This window comes from Equus quagga, chromosome 18, assembly GCF_021613505.1.
Source record: "Equus quagga isolate Etosha38 chromosome 18, UCLA_HA_Equagga_1.0, whole genome shotgun sequence".
Taxonomy (NCBI): domain Eukaryota; kingdom Metazoa; phylum Chordata; class Mammalia; order Perissodactyla; family Equidae; genus Equus; species Equus quagga.
Window position 1 is genome coordinate 44,261,684 of NC_060284.1, and position 20,041 is coordinate 44,281,724.

Consider the following 20,041-nt stretch of genomic DNA (forward strand, 5'->3'; position numbering starts at 1 on the left):
CTGCGGCTCAGAGAGGTGGTCTAATTTGCCAGAGGTCACACAGTAATGTGCTGGGCTCTATTTTACCTTCCATCAACCTGACCCCGGAGTCTGGTTGCCTCAGTGGGCGTTCAGTAACACTTGTTGAATGAATGAACAGGAAACAGCGACTCGGGGTAAATGACCGGCTGCAACAGGCCACCCCCGAGGTCCCGCCACCTCCGGCCGCGGTCTCAGCACGTCCTCTCTCCACAGCACGCCCGCTCCTCTCAGCGCCCCGCCCAGGCCCCGAGGCTCCGCCCCCGATTCCGCCCGGCTGGCCAGCCACGCCTCCACCTCGAGGAGTTCTGTGGCCCCTGCTGTCCAAGTCTTCTCCTGGCTCGAGCCGCTGCACCCAGGGCTTCTCTCGCCCTCCGACCTGGAGCGGGTTTCGCTCCCCTGCCCCTCCCCTCGCCCTCCTTCATTCCTTAAACTTCTATTTTCCTCCCTCTTTAAACTTCAGTCATCCTAGTGCCCGCCTCCTCCACTCCTACCAACCAATCGGTGGCTCTCATTCTCGCCGCGGGTCCGCCCCCTGCCCGCCGGGGGCCAATCCCCGGCGAGGGAGTCCAGGGCCTGGGCTCGTTCCCAAGCGCCTGGCCGGTGACGGCAGCGCGCCGGGCGCCGCGCGGCGGGAGGGGGCGGGGCTCTGGGTGAGGGATGGGCGAGGGCGGGGGGGAAGGGAAGAGGGAGGAGGAGGAGGTTGCGGCGGGTTTGAAAGCGGCAGTTTCCTGGCAGCCTGGGCAGGCGTTGGTTTCGGCGCTCCGGCTCCGCAGCGGCCACGATCGATCCGGCGCCGGGGCTACGCGCGCTTCGGCGCGCCCCCGGCGGATTTTTCCCGTTTCGGCTCTTCCCTCTCACCTCCCCGCCCCCCCCGCTCCAGCCTTTCCCGCCGCTCCGGCGCGAAGCCCGGGGGCCAGCCGTCGGCTGTGACCCCGCCCGAAGCCCCTACGGAGCCGCCTGGGGACAATTCCCTTCTCCTTTCTTCAGCCTAATCCGGGGTGGCCCTCGCCGAGCCCGGGCAGCCCCGGGAAGCGCAGCCGGGAGGGGCGTCCGAGGGGCGTCTCGGGGCTTGGGGCGGCCCGGCCCCCGGCGGGCTGTGGTCGGGGGCGGGGGTGCCGGAGCGGCGCGGCCCCCCTCGCCGGGCTGCGCGGGCCGCCGGGGGCCCCAGACTGAGAGGGGGCCGGCGCGGCGCCCCCGCCGCCCGCGCGGGGGCTCCCCCATGGTGCAGCGGGCTTCGGGATGTCGAAGACGCTGAAGAAGAAGAAGCACTGGCTCAGCAAGGTGCAGGAGTGCGCGGTGTCCTGGGCCGGGCCCCCGGGCGACTTGGGCGCCGAGATCCGGGGCGGCGCGGAGCGCGGTGAGTTCCCCTACCTGGGGCGGCTCCGCGACGAGCCCGGCGGGGGCACCTGCTGCGTCGTCTCGGGCAAGGCGCCCAGCCCGGGGGATGTGCTGCTGGAGGTGAACGGGACGCCTGTCAGCGGGCTCACCAACCGGGACACCCTGGCTGTCATCCGCCACTTCCGCGAGCCCATCCGTCTCAAGACTGTGAAGCCAGGTACGCCGGCCCTGCCTTTCTGTGGCGGGGGTCGGGGGAGGTCCGGGGTGGGCGTCTGGGAGCAGCGGCCCCTCCCCACCTCTTATGGTCCAGGGTAGTCTTAGCCCTCTTGGGTGTGCCGGACTCCCTGGAGAGGCGCCAGGGTGGCGGTGGTGATTCCCATTTTGCCGATAGGAAAACTGAGTTCTGGCTCGGCCAGGCTGCTGTGCGGGCTGTCACAGGATTGCGACCAGAAGCGGGGTTTCTTGGATTTGTGCCTCCGTCTCCCACCGCAGAGTTTTTGAATAGAGAGAAAACCAGCCCTTTTCTCCTTTTCTTTGTGGAATAGATCCTCATGGTTGTAGCATTTTCCTTGCAACAGCCTTACGCATTTTCTAATAGAGAAAGAGGTCTGCACTATCGAGGCACTTAGTGCCAAGGTTACCACCTAGTGTACCTGGGAGGGCTTAGCTGCTTCAGTGTTTGTTGCACACTAACAATGCCTCGGAGCTGACAACCTAACTCTGTCAGTCCAGGTGGTTCGAGTGTCTCGGTACTGACGGTGTACACTATGTGCTATGTGGTAGAGTGGTGTGTTCTTGGCAGGGAGCTGTTGAATAGTCTGGTTTTCGAAGGAAGACCTAGGTGGCTCGCTGAGGAAAAGCTTTGGTAAATCTTTGATTTTACAGAATTTTGTTGAAGTGGTGGATAAAAAGGGCCCCTGTTGCCTCGGTATCTTTTATGCTAGTAAAATCTGCTGCAAAGCATATTACGTTTATGGCATACTTGCTAGTTTCAAAGCATTGATCAGACTGCGTACAGTGAAATCTAATAGTATGTAATAGTCCTTACGTATTTGATATCGGTAACAGTGTTGGTCGTTTCAGCATCGGTAGAACGTGGTTATGTTTTCTGAGATGTTTGTAGGAGGCAGAATTATGAGTACAGCGTTATTAGAAATCAAACTATATTTGCTGAATGTGCTCTACTGAATATACAATGCATCAAAATATAATGGGCTGCTTAATTGTGACGGGTTAGAGAAATCGGTCCATCCCTTTACCACAAAATGCTAGAAAATTCTGGAGAAAATTTAACATGTTAGCTCCCTCACCTTTTTTTTTTCTTTCTCAGCAGCTCACTTTGGGAATCTCTCTTTAACACTCCTTGGGCTTAATCTGAATTGATGGTTTGTGGTGCAGTATACATGTGTGTGTATTGTGGGTGTATACACACACACACACACACTCACATGTGCCTGCAATCTTAAATTAAGATTTTCTTCACGTGGTCTATTCCATCGCATTCATTTTAATCTTCTGGGTTTATGTGAGGTTTTCTTTGTATTGTTGTTAATCTAAAAAACTTTAGCAGACTTCAAACATCTTTTTCTGTGTAGTATTGTGAATTCAGAAATTCTGTCTTAACTCAAACTTTTAGAGCCATATGTGAAGGGTAGAGGAAGGGCTTTTGGGCTGTATCTTGCCAGTCAGGCATTGTCTGTAATATGCGGAATATGAAATATACAGCACTTACTGATCTAGTTGTCATTTAGTTGAAATCCCATGAGTCAGGGAATAATGAGAATATCTGCATCATTGCTTTGTGTTTTGTTTTGATTAGTTGGGGCATATATGAGAGTATAATTGGTATTTTCAAACATAGTTTAAAAGTTGATAGATTGAGGAAGTTGGTATATTCTCACATTTTTATCATTCTTTTAGAAGACTGGGGAAATGTATCTTTAATATTAGTCTGGTCTGCATGTTATATGTTTTCACACCTTTATATCAAGTTTAAGAAGATAATTCAAAGTTTAGTGTGTATCTAGTAATATAAATAGTTGTGTTGAGTAAACATCGTATGCCCCAAAGTGTAGTTGACCTTTTTATAGTAATAAAATTTTGCACTCTTGACAACCACAGATACCACAGATCCTATTTTAAATGCCTCGCTAAAATAAAGGGAATAATTTATGTTACTGGGTGTAGCACATTTTGTAATCATTAATAATAAAAGTTCTGAATACTACACCTATTTTTAAAAGATACACTCTACTTCAGTAATTTCTAAAAGATACCACTATGTGTCATCTGAGATTAGTATTCTTGTTTCTAAGCAAGTTGTAATTTAAAAATTTTAATCTCTTTAAACAGAATAGTATTCTTAGTTTCTTAATAGCCTCATCTTAGGCATTATATTAAATGGCTTTCTTAAATGGCTTTGCTTAAACACTTCTTATGAAATAGCAAGATTTTTGCAGGTTAAGCACAAGACTTTAAATATTAGGAATTAAGAACTTGAGGTTATTCGTAGAACTTTGGGTGTGATTAAAAACAGCATAAATATTATCTCTAGAGGAGACAGATTTTTTTACTGTTGGGATTAATTTTGAAAAGTCTGAAAATACAGAATTAAGGGAATTTAAAAAGGAACTTGTCCATCACATTGGTTTTTTTTCCCCTTTTATCTAGACTTTGTGAGAGAAATGGATTTTTCAATTTAATAGGGCATTGTAAAGTGCTCTCAGCACTCTGTCTCGTCTAGATTAGTAACTCTTTATTAAACTATATTCATAACATATCATTTAGAAGCTGGCACAGAGCAGGAGTAAATTTAACCATTTCTGTAAGGTGTCACATTAGCAGGGAATGATGTCATACTGTCTTCTGACAAAGTCCGTGGTGGAAGGAAGAGCTGGACTGTAGGACACGGCTGCTGGAGCACTCATTCTGCCTAACTTTCTCCTTTTCTTCCAGTAGATGCTAGGAAGAGCCAGCCAGAGACAGCACCATCACCCAGATGACTTGCTGAAGGTTCTTGCTGCCAGTGACTGTCTTTAGCTTTGATTTGGGTTTTTCTTTTTTTCTTTCTTTCTTCTGTTATAATCTGTAATGGAGATTCGAAAGTAATTTTTAAAATATGGTTTCTAATCTGAGGCTTTTCCTGATAAAATTAGGGAATTTCTTATTGAATTCTTATTCTTATTTAGTATTAATGTAATACTTAGCAGTCAGTACTTTCCTGCTTCTAGGAGAATCTTTGGTTCCACCTGTTGCTTGACCCAACTGGTCACCTCTTTCTTAATTACAGCCCTGTTATTTTTCTACAGAGAAAAGTTTACTTGAATTTGAACTTTGTACTTTCCCAGTAGTAAAGGAAGTTGGAATTTGGACCTCTGGTGAAATTGTTTCATGATGTAGTCCTGTGACCAGGATTAGTTTCTTTGATTTTACTTCAGAGTATATTTTGAAAGTTTCTATTCTGATTAATGATTGAAGTAGTTAATTTTGTTCTAAAATTCTCCAAACCATGAATGTGCAGAGTTTTATGGAATATTCGCTTCTTTGTCTACCTTAAACAAATATTTCAGGGGTTGTAAATTATGTGGATTTAATTCCAGAGACTGAGTATTGACACAATAAGTACATGAAATCATTGTCTACTATGTTATTATGCACGCATTGTATTCAACTGCTCTAAGTCTAGAGGTGAAAATCAGGAGGAACAATGATACAGTTTGTTTAAACAAAAACTAATTTGAAACAGATCTTGTTTAATGCTCATAAATGGAGGTAAAAGTCTTCATCACTGACTCTTTGAAACATCTGATTTATGAGGAAATGTTGTTAAAATGAGCACATTCCTAGAAATACATTCCCCGTTGGTGAAGAAACATCACTAGATGCTTTTAAGTAAGGATGTTTATGTTAGGTCAGTAATGCATAACTCTACCCGTTTCTTCTCTTAACTCTTGGATCTTTTTGTTAGTTTTTTTGGTTTAGTGGGTAACTTGGGACTTTCGGTGAGTTTTGTTTAGATAGTTGTAATATTTGAAGAAGCAAAGAGTGAGAGAAATTAGAGTTAATTTCTAGCCTCTTACTTTTGCAATACAAAAAAGTTTCTCTTTACCTTTTTAAACAATAGAAACTAGAGATTGGATGAGGCAGCCCCTTTGTTAGGGAAAATAGCATCAAATTTTGATAAACGTTAAACTTGAAACTTTCCTGCTTTCTCAAATTTTGGTAGCAAGTTTTTCGGTCTGAAGTTGGTTTTAATGACTCAAGGTTCAGGTTCTGGACTTTATTCATTAACGCCTTTAATTCATATGAGTACTGGGCTTATCCCACAGTGATAGGACTTAACATTTGGCCCTTTCGACTTTCAGATCATTTTTATTTTATTCAGTTTAATGCTAAAACTGATTTTCATGGAACATAACTGTGTTCCTGGGGAATAGAAATTGTTTTTCTTCTGAGATCCTGGGATGTACTTTATAAAACCTCTCATTATCAGAGATAAATTTCAGTGATTTTTTTTTTGGCCTGGTCTCTAATTTATGTAAATTAATGATAAAACAAACCTCTTGCATTTAAGAATCTGACTTAAGAAGTCAGTCGGGAATCTGCTCAGGTGAATGGTTTCATATAATGTCTTTTGTATGTAACCCCTAAGTCCTTTGTAAATTTTGTGGGCACTTATTGTTTTGGGAGTATGTTGTAGGAGAATTTCATTTTTATGAACCACTTCAATATTACCTACCGATTTCAAACTCTGCCAATTTCCAAGTCCATTTTTAGTTGTTTGTGATTTGACAAAAGATAAGTGTTTTGGTATTGAGGACTAGAACTGTGTCTCTTTTAATTAATTAATTATTTTTGTTTCCCTTCTAAACTTTTTTTTTTTGGTGAGGAAGATTGGCCCTGAGCTAACATCTATTACCAATCTTCCTCTTTTTTTTTTCCTCCACAAAGCCCCAGTACGTAGTTGATATCCTAGTTTTAGGTCATTCTAGTTCTTCTATGTGGGATGCCGCCACAACATGGCTTTATGAGTGGTGCATAGGTAGGTCTACACCCAGGATCCGAACTGGTGAACCTGGGGCCGCTGAAGTAGAATGTGTGAACTTAACCCTTTGGTCATGGGGCTGGCCCCTCTTTTCTAAAATTTTGAGAAATAATTTCCTTGTAATCCTATGTTTTGTTGAAAGAATGAATACCCTTAATTTAAAACCATTCCTAAGGGTAAGTTTTTCAGTAGCTCAGAGGCTGGTGTTCTGAGAGACTCATTTATGGGGGAAGAGAGGCAAGTCTGTTGCTCTCTGTCTCCTTTAACAAATATTATTTGTAATGTTTTTCCCCCAAAAGTACTTATTTTACTTCATAAATAGAAAATAGAAAGTTCTATTACTGGCACACATTCATTCTCTGAACAAACATTTAGTGGTGTACCCACCGTGTGAGCTAGCACTGGTGACATAAAAATATAAAATATAAAAATGCGTCAGAAATGGTCTGTCTTCAAGAAGCTCACAGTTTAGTGGAAACTTAATGATTCCGTGGTAAGGAATACCTGTAGGTTTTACCTTTTTCCCTTTTCTCCCAGTATGCACATAAAAGTCTTTAGGTAAGTTTTAGTATGAATTTTGGTGGAAGTTTGATTAATTAATTGGCTGCCTAGTGTGCTGTTCTAAAAAGTGGCCTGGAATTGTGTCTTAGGATTTGGGTTCTCAAGTCACTACAAACAGAGAGAAATCAAATATAAACAAAATTTTCTTTTGAAAAGCCCTTAAATTTAAATTGCTCAAAATGCATTGTGTTAGTGTTTTATTTACAATACAACGTGTATTTTATTTTCGCTGTATTTTATACGTTATATTTGTATTGTACCACTTTTAGGATGAGTTCTATATGCCATTTTTCTGCCCATGTTGGAACCCATTGCTGTATTTTGGTTGAACACTAGATGAAAAACCTATCTTTTAATTCTAAGAAATTGTCCTCATCTGAGTGTGCATAATGGCTTTGTAGAAGTTAAATGTATAGATGAGATGAAAGAAAGGTGTCATTCTTTTTATGTCTTGTTAGGATCCTTGCTACCTGCCCTTATTTTCTCACTTGGCTGGTTGGGGAGGGAACTGTGAAGAATTTTGGACTTAGTCTGGCTTTGAAAGATGGATAGGTTTTGGTTGAGTGGAATTAGGATCTTCTCAGTAGTGGGTAAGAAGCAGAGAAGAAGAAAAACACGGGGCAAGAATGTTCAATACAGGAAGGTCTAGAGGTAAGTCCATCCCAATAGGGCGGGGTGTGTGTGTGTGTGTGGGGGGGGGGGGGGGGGGGGGGGGGGGGGGGGGGGGGGGTGGGGGTGTGTGTGTGTGTGTGTGTGTGTGTAAAACTTTATTTTGTATAAAAGCACAAAACCCACATTATAGAATATTTGGAAACTAAAGGGAAAATCATATTAGTTGTTTAAATGTATAGGTAGTTCTGTTATGAATTGCCTCCTATAAGTTGTTTTTTCTTCAATTCGACCTCGAAATATTTTTTCTTCTAGAAATAATGCTGGTAAGGTGCTTAATGCTATTTCTACCTTTAGCCTTATTCAACTCATAATGTAATAAGCATTTCATTAAACCCGTAGTGTAACTGAAATATTGCCATTAGTACTCTGCTTTATGGTTATAGGCTTTCTTGGGTTGCTTTGGAAGCCTACGAGTTTTATGGGAAATGCAATTTGCTAGTCTAGTAAAAAGGGAATTGAAAGTCTATTTCCACCTTAATCCTGCCTTCTCTTTTGTTATAGTCACTGTTGATTGACTTCCAGTGAAAAAAGTAGCCCCATTATATCTCCATTTTCCCCCAACCCCAGCAGGTTTATCCCAATGCCTCTGCCTTGCAGTGGTTCTTAGGAGCCATTCTTCCCCCACCCTGCTCTCAATTTCAGTTACCCCCGCATGGCCAGGGGAGCAGGGACTACATTTTGAGACCATAATTTGACTTGTGCTATATCTAAATACCCAAGAAAGGACAGACAGTGATCATAGAGGGTCAAGTTCTTTGTTTTATTAACACTTATACTAGAGATAGTGTTTTAGAGACTCAGTAAGAAATATAGAGGATGAAACTTTTTTGCTGTAATTTATTTGGAGTTTGAAAATTTTTTATATTATGGAAAGAAATTTTGCTTCACATTTATTAATAATTAAGATCTATTTAGAGGCTTCCCCTCTGGTCTTGGTTGTGCAGTAGGAAGAGTAACTGATCTACTTAATTAAAACTTTCTGGCATTTTAGGGTCTTTGCTATTTTTTTGTCGAGAATTTTAAACACATAATTATTTTTCTTGCTGCAGGGAAGTTTGTGAGAAGCTACCCTGTATCTCATTGTCTCTCTGATTAGAAATTTTGTGTGACTGTGAAAAATGGGATTGTACTATACATGATGACATTTAACAGAAGTAGTTCTATGAAATGAAACACCCCAAAAGGGAAGAGAAAAGAAGTGTTTATTAATAAATTGCTTTATTTATGAACTTAAGTAGAATTAAGCTAAGTTAGCTTTGTTTTTTCATCTAATAAAATAACTTTTAAACGTCTCCTTTGCTGGAGTGGTTCTGGAGATAGAGTCCTCTGGGTATGTTGTCCAGTTTGCAACAGGTACCTTGTGATACGTAGCTTAGATCTAAGCAAGAAGGAAAAAAATTGTAATTCACATTGTCATTTTCTATATTTGTAAGGATTCTACAGCAAGTGACAGAAACTCTACTGAGGTTCATTTAGGCTAAGAAGAAATTTATTGGCTTACCTATGTGCAGACCCAGGCGTAGGACAGTAACAGCTGAGTTCACGTTCTCGGCTCATGGTCATCAGGACTGTTTGGCTCTCTTTTCCTCCAAGTTGGCTTCTTTCTCAGCTCAGCTGTCAGGGTATCAGGAAAGATGGCTGTGAACCCCAAGTCATACAGAGTCCTTAAAACTTCTCGTCTTTTTTCTAGAACCCAGTAACAAATCTCCTGCAGGGACTTTGGTCCTGTGCCCATCTCTTGGACCAATTGTGGAGAGCGGGCAATGGGGTACTGTGATGGGTGATGTCTGGATGATGTGTCTCCTCTGTCAGCTGAGTAGAGAAAGCACAATGTGATTAATAACTGTGTCAGAACCCCAGGAGATAAGGGACGGGTAGTTCCTCAAAAGTTGGGAGGCTGGGGAGACAACACTGCAGAAAATGGCCTCTTTTAAAACATTTAATCTCTCCTACTTGGAAGCCAACAGCAGTACACAGTTATCATAAAATTATCATTTTTAAAATACCAGATATTGGCTATAGACCAAAACTGAGGCACTGATATTACTCAGACATTTTACTCAAATATTATCATTTTTTTATGTTTTTTATCTAAAAACTGCTTTTATCTTAATGCTGTTTCTTTAAAAAATTGGATGTTGATACCTTATTGTGCACAATTTAAAAGTACTGCTTGTAGTTTTTTGATTTTTTTTTTTTGCATCAAATAAGATTCTCTAAACCAATGCTGCTTGTTCTTAGGTAGGTGGAATACTTTAAAGGATCATTTAATCATCTTTGGCATTGAGAAAATGATTATTAATCTAGTTAATACAGTTTTAAAAACTTAATATTGGTGTACCATTTTGAAAATGAAATTCTAAACTAACTGCTTTCCAAGATGTTTTGCTTTTAAAACAATGGTCTTTTAAAACATAAATTGATATTGTGTTGTTATAGTATTATTTCTAAGGGCTCCCTAATAATACCTTTTAATCATGATCTCATAGAAGTTATACGTAAAGGAACTACTTCACCAACTCTTAACTTTGAAACCCTACTTCAGTGTGTAATGTGGTATCTGTTTAATCACAAAAAAAGTTATTTGGCAGACATTATAGGATAAAGCCTGACCACCTTTGTTAAGTTTTTTCCTGCCTCCACGGGGGGTTGGGAGGAACAGAGGGACTTAGAGTAGAGGTGGAGGGGTGAAAGAGAGGGGCTGGTACTCTGAATGTCTTTTCACGTTCTTTTTATATTCTAATTGCTGTATTAGTGTCTTCAACTTTGGTGGCATAGAAATAATAGTTCTGATATCAGCTGTCTGTTTATGTGTGACATGCACTGTAGGAGTTTTGTAGTTCTGCCAAGTGTTATCTGGTAGTTGGACCTTTAGTGAGTGTTAAATGTTGGTAGGTTATTGGTAAATACACTGATTGTACATAAAAATAGTGTGATTTGTCAGTAAGAATCATAGTGGGGACCTTGTAGTTTTAGATTAGTTTATGTCCCTCTTGGGATATCTTAGACCATATTTGGAAAATCACTGCATCTACTGCAGAAGCCTCTTGTGACCAGAGTTCCCAAATATTAATTCCATATATTGGTTAATTAAGCCATGAAATCTGTTAAAATAACACAGCCTCCCTACCGCTGCTCACAGAACTATATCTTCACCCCTCTCTGTAGCTTTTGGCAGGATACTTTGTCAAAATATTATTAGTTTTAGCTGAGGATACTATTCACTAATTTTGGTGTTTGATTTAAGCTGGAATGCACATGCTAATGAAAAATTTAATTTCCTTTGAATAGAATTAGATTTGCTAACTAGAGCTAGCTCACAGTGATTGAGTGACATATCAGCCTGTCTTTGCTGGCAACTCTCAGTTGACAACCTTGCTCTAAGTCTAATGGGAATATTCTGACTTGGGGACGTGTCACAATAATACTAGCTGCCATTTACTGGGTAACAGTCATATGTCATGGCATTATACACCCATCTCATTTGGTTTATAAGGGTGTGTATGTTGACATACATGTCTCCTGTAAAGACATTTGTATATCATTATTCTCTGTGAGTCAGGTATTATCGTCTCTCTTTTATGCATGAAAACTGGGGTTCGGGAAGATTAACATGCCGATGGCTACAGCAGACTCACAGGGAAGACTAAGCACTGAAACAGTTTTGAGGCCTCCTTCACTTTCCGGATACAATATTATTTCATTATATCTGAAAAACCTGTCTTACTTCCTTTTTCCCTATTAAAAGGAAAAACCTTATAATTCTGAATTGAGTGGGTGTTAAATGCACTAAGACATTGGACAAGTACTTAAAAGAAAAGCTTCATTGCTTGGTTCTGTTTCTAAACAAAGTTGGTGACAGTGCAGGTCAGTCTGTATGACTAAACTGCATGATAAAGTAGTTATTCCCAAGAATTACTAATCAAGCAGTAAGTTAGCATTAATTCTTGCTACCTTTGTAAGGTGATCTTTTCAGCAGTTATATGTAAACGCCTAGATATTTTTAGGATAAATATACTTGTGAAAATTGTATACTTGAGATTGGAAATAATATCTTGTTCTCGTGTTTCCTGTCCGCTTGCTCTATAATTCACTCCCCAGGAAGGTGGTAGCACACTTATCTTGAGACAGGTAGCATAGAAAATGTTCTGATGAATGTAGAAATGAATATATTTTGGAATTAGGAATTTTTCATAAGTCTGCAGACTCTTTTCAGAGTATACGTTGCTTAAATAAAATTTAGGCAAGCTAGATAGAAGAAGAACTCATTGTTTTTAAGTAGATCTCTTCTTCCAGGCTTCAAGTACTGCACAGTAAGCTGGTTCCTTTGAAAGGGCAGTTCAAGCAAGTATGGAGGATTGGCGCCTCTTAATTCTTCAAGTGTTTGTGCTGTTAGGTTTCCTCTTTGGGCTGAAAGTCAGTCACTCACCTGGAAGAAGCCATAGCAATCCAGCCCATATCTTTAGTCTACAGATAAGTAAGTTGAGGCTCAGCGATGGCAGGTAACTCTGCTAGGAGTCAGCATGAGGCTGGCAGAGCGGGGACTAGAACTCACCTTCCTTTATTGTTTTAGTTTTTGGCATAAGAATTTCTGTAGGAAATTAGTGAAAAAGAATGAACCTGTTAAAGATACTCTGTCTCTTTATGAAATGTGCATTCTTTTGGAATTAAGTATAACGTGGTGACTCAGTTTGTCAGGCCATCAGCACGCATGAGTGTCGTCAGAGGCAGTGGTAACCCAGAAGTTGGAGCGCAAGAAAGAATTTTAATCATTACATGCCACAGGTTTTCAGGGCATTTTTAGCCTTCCATAATGCTGTAGCTTGTGGTTAAGATTTAAATAGTGAGAAAATTGTTAGCTGGTGTAACAGCTGAATACTTAAGTGTTTGTTCTTGTTAGTTGGTTTAGCTTTGAAAAATTATTTTTCTTATCAGAAAGATTCTTCACAGTGCATTCAGTAGAATCCTTCTGAATGGGGGCTGTAGGGCAGACTGCTATCGCTGTCCTTGCCCCTTTCTGGAGGGGTGATGCTACAAGTCTGGATTAGAGCCAGCTATGCTTTTATTTTTTCTTCCCCGACTGACTTGGGGATGCAGTGGGGAAGAAGAGGTTCAGGGCTAGGGACTGCTCAGGGATGTGGTGGGTGAGCGGTTATTGGCTGAGGATCCTTGAACTTGTCTGGCTGTAATGATGGTTGATGTCAGTGACATGACTGGTAGGAGGAACTGTGCTGCTGGGTACAGGACAAGTAGATGTCTCAGGCCACAGAGAGCTGGCCACAGCAGAGGAGAAAGTACTCGCCTGTTTGAGGCAAAACTGAAGAAAGGGGATTGAGGCAGCAGTTCTGGGGAGATTCTATATTTATTAGGTAAGACTAATCGGAATGGTGACGTCTTGCTTGCGCCCTTTGTATGTCTGTGAAAGAACAGCATGAGTGTAGATATGAAAAAATCTTTCTACGACCCATCTACCATCTACTCCTTTGCAGGGTTCCCTGTAGAGGACAGAAAGGGATGTCGTGCAGGGAATTAGTTGCTTAGGGAATCTTTGAAAGGGCTGGAGGGCTGGGCTCTAGGCCAGGCTTCTGAGACTGACTTCCAGGACACCTTGGGGCAACTCGCCACAGGAGCTGCCACCTCTGCCACAGTGAGGAAAGTGACAATCAGGAGGTTGCCACTGAAACCATGGCAAGAAAATACCACTGTAGCTGTGATCAAGGGGATCACAACAGTCACTGCTATTGCCATCATAACTGCTTTTAATCTGGAATGTAGCATCTGGCCACTGCTGTGACAACTTCTCCTTGATGCCTGTGAACTAGTGACTAGATGCTGGAATGCTCATTCTGGCACTACTGCTTCTGCCACTGTCCCTCAACACCCTCAAAGCTGGAGACCGGACACTAACATGTCCATGATCTTCTTTGGTGGTTGAAAGCAGCTAACAGCTACAGACTGATGGGGCTCAGCTTCACTTCTTCCTTCCATATCTTGTGTCCTGCATCTTAATGATGGAGTCACATTTGCATCCCGAATACTAAAAGAGTCTGGAAAATATAGTTTTAGTTTATCAACCTCTGCATTTCAGGAAGGTATACTATAAGGAAGAAGGATGTTGAGTGCCAGCTGACCCTTTCCCACACACTCTTGTTTTCCTCTCCAGCAGGAATTTCTGCCTCTTCCTCCTTAGTCAGGACTGTCCCTTGTTGTGGGGGTTCTTTTTGTCGAGTTTTCAGTTTTCTCTCCAGCATAATTTTTCCAAAGATAGTTGTAACCTGGTTGTGTTCGTTGGAGGAGATGACTTCAGAGTCTGCTTACGCTGCCGTCTTGATGAGATCTCTCCCACACACTCTTTTCAAATACAGTATTTTAAATGCAGTTTGACCCTTTCTTGATAACTCATTGTCATTTCTGTGAGCTTCTCTTTTGACATGGCCTGTAGTTTAAATGATCATAGGGCCGACGGACTCAACATCTGTAGTGACCTTTTGTATTAGGTTAGCTTGTGTCTGTCCTACCTGCCCATCTCTGCTGCTGAGACATCGGTGTTTTATGTCACTGATCTCAGCCTCTCTTGCGAGCCACAGGTACCCTGGGCAGGGAGGGCACCTCAACTGAAGCAACCAGTTCATAGGCTGGTCAGCAGCCTGTGATTTCTGTGGCTTAAAAAGATGAATGGGGCCAGTAAGGATCTTTCCTGGGGACTTGAACTAAGTCAAAAGAAAAGAATTTCCAATTAGGGGTAGGAACTTCAGCCGAGAGGTTTTACAGTGATGCACTGGAACTGGCTGTACTCTTTCGCAAGATTGATGGTTAAATTTTCAGGAATTTTGCAAGTTAGCTGTCCAATACAGTCATTTAAAACAATTAAGCTGCATAAAATTATAATAAATTATATTAAAAACAAAGGTACTTAATACTCAAAATTAATCATTTCCTTATTTTCAGCTTTATCGAGGTACAACTGTCAAAATTGTAATTTATTTGAAGTGTATATATAAAGTGTATAATTTGATGTATATATACATTGTGAAAGGGTTCCCACAATCGAGTTAATTAACACATCCATCACCTCACTTATTTACTTTTTGGGGAGGGGGTGAGAACACTTAAGTTCTACTCTTTTAGCAGATTTCAATTATACAATATAGTATTATCGACTGTAGTCACTATGTTATACAGTAGATCTTCAGACCTTATTCTTAAAACTGAAAGTTCCTGCCCTTTGACCGGCCTCTCCCCATTTCCTGTCACCTCCCAGCTGCTGGCAACCACCATTCTGCTCAGTTTCTATGAGTTTTTTTCCCCCCTAGATTCCACATCATTCCCTAATTATTTTACTACATTTTACTACTATCTATGCTCTTGAGTTTTTTACATCTCTCCTGTCTGTCTGGTGGAAATACTATAAATGGTTTGCTACTGCACTTATCATCCGAGCTCTGTTTTCACTGTTGTCACGGCTGTGGTGGGAGTTGTAAGCATTTACCAAATGCACCACTGATTGTGGGGGTGGGGAGGGAGAGTCAGGGTTGGCGAGGCCATGCTAAACCGTGTACAAACTGAAATTATGGGAGAAGAAACTATGAGTAAGCAGAAAAAAATGATGCATGATGTAGGGCTGAGTAGTGTTAATAGCAGAGCGCTGGAGGGAGGGGCCACAAAGTCCTCTTCCCAAGGTCCAGAATCATTCTGGAATTATCCTACAGCTCTAGTCTCCAAGAGATTCAGCAGCCCTGTTTGATTCCCTCTTCTGGGAATTATGTGAAATTGTAAGTTTCTGTGTGTTATCAACCTTATTAGAACACTCTGGAATTTTATTTTATTTATGCTTATGTGCCTTTTCCTCATGAAAAAGTTTGGGTTCACATTTTCTGGGATAGAGATGGAGGCAAAGAAGGTAAAAAAGGGAGGGATAAGTGTGATATATGAGGATTTCCTGAGGGGACCATTTGTAGCTGTAGTTCATGGTCCGCAGCCCTCCCCCCAGTACATTTTACGTTAGAATAAGATTGAATTCTTTGTTAAGGGATGACTATTATAAACGTATACATTTTATTCTGTCGTATTTTTCATGTATAAACGTTGCACAGACTATTGTAGTTGCTTGTACATGGAGTGGCTTGTTACTGTGTAAATGCGCTAAGCATCAAAGGCTAGAATCCTGGGGCATAGGTGGTATCTTTCTCTTTTCTCCTGTAGCTCCTGCCTACACCTGTAGGAACTGCTAAGGTGCAGACTATAGATCTGGCCTGTCTGTGTCGGTAGCTCACAGCCTCGCCCTCCTCAGCTGCCTTTGATCAGCTGCTCGCTCTCTACTCATATCTCCGGTTTTGTTTTCTCTTTACTCTGATTGCTTCTCCCACACTTCTCTGCTTTCCAGAGAAAAAACTGACCTTGCAGAGATCCTGCCAGCCAATTGTAGTGCTTCTTTACTTCTCCCTGGTGGATTGTCTAATTTCAGGGGGTCGCGTGTAGACCTAGGGTGGTATTCCTTTATTTTCTGTTATATTTGTTCTTACTTAGATAATCAGGAGCTGCTCTTTACCCCCAGAACTTGTGTGTATATGTTGTTTCCTATTTCTGGATTTGGAAATATTCTAGAAGCCTGGTCTCAAGATAGATGATATTTTACTGTTTATTTGATAGCATTGTTTTAGAGGTTCAAACTGGACTAATTTAGTAAACAAACTCTCTATTTTTTTTTAAAGATTTTTTTTTCCTTTTTCTGCCCAAAGCCACCCAGTACACAGTTGTATATTCTTAGTTGCGGGTCCTTCTAATTGTGGCAATGTGGGATGCCACCTCAGCATGGCCTGATGAGCGGTACCATGTCCGCGCCCAGGATTCAAACTGGCCACACCCTGGGCTGCCTCAGTGGAGCACGCGAACTTAAGAACTCGGCTACGGGGCCGGCCCCACAAACTCTATTATATTTTTTTTTAAAAAGTGGGAATGGATCTTTGAAAGGCTGATAGATAGTATCTTAGGATAATTTCTTACTAAATGAAAGAATAAAAAATTGTTAAAATGTGGCATATTAATCCACTGTTAAAGTGATATAATGCAGGTGAGAATTTCATCAGCACTTTTAATGCATTAAGGAACCTTTTATAAGTAAACAATATAGAGATATTTTGTCATTACAAAAAAACACGGAATGGGAGTAGGTATAATTTGTCTTATTACCTACAGTTTGCAAACTTGTCACCTCCTAAGATACTGTTTCTCTGCGTCACCAGCACTGGTGGTGATTGAAGAAGCATCTATGCAAACGATATTAGAAGCTCACAGCCCTTGGGGGCCTGCCCGGTGGCGCAGTGGTTAAGTGCACACGTTCCGCTTCGGCGGCCCTGGGTTTGCTGGTTTGGATCCTGGGTGTGGACATGGCACCGCTTGGCACGCCGTGCTGTGGTAGGCGTCCCACGTATAAAGTAGAGGAAGATGGGCATGGATGTTAGCTCAGGGCCAGCCTTCCTCAGAAAACAGAGGAGGATTGGCAGCTGTTAGCTCAGGGCTGATCTTCCTCCAAAAAAAAAAAAAGCTCACAGCCCTTCTGTGGCCATTTTCTAACTTTTGGGCCCAGACTAGATTCAGGGATAGGATTAGAGTTTCTTCTTTGTGCTTCTCTGGAGGCCCCTCTCTTTCAGCAGTGGTACAACCTCAAAGAGCTGGTCATAAGTTCGCTGCTCGAAACAATCATTCCAAAAGACGAGCTGTGCTGGAGTGTGGTCCACACATACAGTTGGCCAAGTCCCTCTCTTGCCTAGAGCTTTTACTTCCAGTTGCTGTAAGAATCTCTTCACTAGGGGGAGAAAGTGTATCTGCTTGTTGTTGTTGTTTATTTGTTTTTAAAAATAATGTAACTAAATAGAAACACAGGATTCGATACATGTAATTTTACTTTGTACATCACATTTTAGGACTAGTTGTCTTTATTATGTTAACAGACAGAGGTGAAATTATAACCAAAATGGCCCCCTCATCATTGTTATTTTATTCATGACACTTGTTTGTAACAGGTTTAGAATATTTACTTTCTTAGGGGCTGGCCTGGTGGCATAGTGGTTACGTTCGTGTGCTCCACTTTGGCAACCCAGGGTTCTCTGGTTCGGATCCTGGGTGTGGACCTATGCACCACTTAGCAAGCCATGCTGTGGCAGGTGTCCTACATATAAAATAGAGGAAGATGGCCTTGGATGTTAGCTCAGGGCCAGTCTTCCTCAGCAAAAAAAAAGAGGAGGATTGGCAGTGGAAATTAGCTCAGGGCTAATTTTCCTCAAGAGAAAAAAAAGAATGTTTACTTTCTTAGATTACTGACCTAATTATATTTTTCATAATTATAAAGCTGTTAATTCAACCATAGAAATAACATAGTCCTAGAGCTGGGACCAGAAATAAGTATGGCCCATTTTATTAATTATCAAACTTCAGAAATGTATTCTGTCTACCTTAAAGATAAATAATATCTTGATGAATTGAAAGTTTGTAACTTCAGGTAATGATGCAATATATACCTAGGTATATGTTTTGCATTGAATTGTTTGCCCCTAAAAGGTATGTTGAAGTCCTAATCCCTAGTACCGCGGTTTCGAAATAGGGTCGTTGCAGATGGAATTAGTTAGGATGAAGGCTCCTGAGTAGGGTGGGCTCTTAAGAAGAGAAGAGACCCAGGTACATGATGCCACGTGACTACAGAGGCAGAGCTTGAAATGCTGCAGCTACAAGCCAGGGAGTGCCAGGGGTTGGTGGCCACCCCCAGAAGCTAGGAGGAGGCAAAGAAGGATTCCACCCAGAGTCCCAGAGAGAGCATGGCCCTGCTGATGCCTTGAGTTTGGACCTCTGGCCTCCAGCACTGTGAGAGAGTACACTCTGTGGTTTTAAGCCACCTAGTTTGTGCTACTGTATTATAGCAGCCCTAGGAAACTGAGATATATTTATAGTGATAAATATAGCCATGTTATTATTTAAGAAACATCTCAGTACATTAAAATGGTCATCTTTATAACATATTAAATTGTAGATTAATACGTTTTTTTATTCTTTCAACAATTAATATGACAGATAACCAAAGCTTCTTAAGGTATAATTCCCTCAGGCCCCAGCGCCGCAGTAGGGGATGTGTCTGTTTACAGTTTCTGCTCACGCCCCACCCCCCCCCACCCCCCCAAGCACCGTCACTTTGCTTTAACTTGTGTCCCTTTTAGTGTAGGGGTCTGTGTGGCCCTCCTCAGACGGAAGAGGTAGATACGTTAAAGAGAGTGGATTTATCATTCTCTAATCCTAGCTGTTTTTAAATGATCTCTTTTAATTTTGCTAAATATTCTAAGAAAGATATATGATATAGATATTATACTATTAGTATAAAATGAACAGGTGAGAGCTAAACCTATTAATGCTTTAGCAAAGGTAGGAAGGAAAAGGAGACTGACTTGTTTTGTTTTAAACATGTTTATTTTTAAATTATTATTATTTTTTTAAATGAGAAAGAAGAATTTTTAAATTACAAATTAAGAAATTAATGGAATCTTCAAGATACAGTGTTTTTATTACTTTCTGGCTTTATTTCTTTCAAATAATTTCTGAAACTTAAGCAAAAGAAAAAAATACGACGGGCCAGCCGTGTGGCCAAGTGGTTAAGTTTGTGCGCTCTGCTTCGTCGTTCTGAAGTTTTGCCAGTTTGGATCCTGGGTGTAGACGTGGCACCGCTCATCAAGCCATGTTGAGGTGGCATCCCACATAGCACAACCAAAAGGACCTACAACTAGAATATACAACTGTTTACTGGGGGGGCTTTGAGGAGAAGAAGGAAAAAAGGATTGGCAACACATGTTAGCTCAGGGCCAATCTTTACAAAAATAAAAGCCAAAGAAAAAACACTACCTTGTGAATAAATGTTTACCGAGGGCAAATGAAATAGTACCACAATCAAATGTCAGCGCATAATAATGTTTTCATGTAGCAGGTATTTATGGAGCATCTGCTAAGTGCTTGACAATTTTCTAGGCATTGGGGATGTATCAGTAAATGAGGCAAACGATCTCTTTATGGAGTTAACATTCCAACTGAGAGATCGATAATAAACAAGAAGAAATAAACTAATGTCATAATAATGATTGCAAAGACTCCACAGCCCTTATTATGTGCCAGGCATTGCTTTTAAGTGTTCTCCTTCATATTTATTTAGTCTCACGGTGACTCTATGAAGTAGTATTATATCCATTTTACATATGAGAAAACCAAGGCACAGAGAAGCTAGTTAGGAAAGTACAGAGCTGGCTGCTGAATCCGGGCAGTGTGACCGCAGAGTCTGTGCTCATAAGTGGTCCACTCTGCTGCTCTAGGAAGAATAGATCAGGGTGATGAGAGAGTGTCCTGTTTAGACTGGGTGGTTAGGGAGGACCG

At 41.6% G+C, this 20,041-nt stretch overlaps 1 protein-coding gene across 6 annotated transcripts in view; it reads left to right on the plus strand.

Annotated features, from left to right (window-relative positions):
* The first annotated feature begins 703 nt into the window (after positions 1 to 703).
* Positions 704 to 20,041, plus strand: part of MAGI3 (membrane associated guanylate kinase, WW and PDZ domain containing 3) — a 223,338-nt gene continuing 204,000 nt past the window's right edge. For all 6 annotated transcript variants that reach the window (XM_046645054.1, XM_046645055.1, XM_046645057.1 and 3 more), the window contains exon 1: positions 704 to 1,576. In XM_046645054.1, the coding sequence (XP_046501010.1) occupies positions 1,261 to 1,576 (316 nt within the window). In that variant the 5' untranslated portion in view covers positions 704 to 1,260. The remainder of the gene's footprint in view (positions 1,577 to 20,041) is intronic.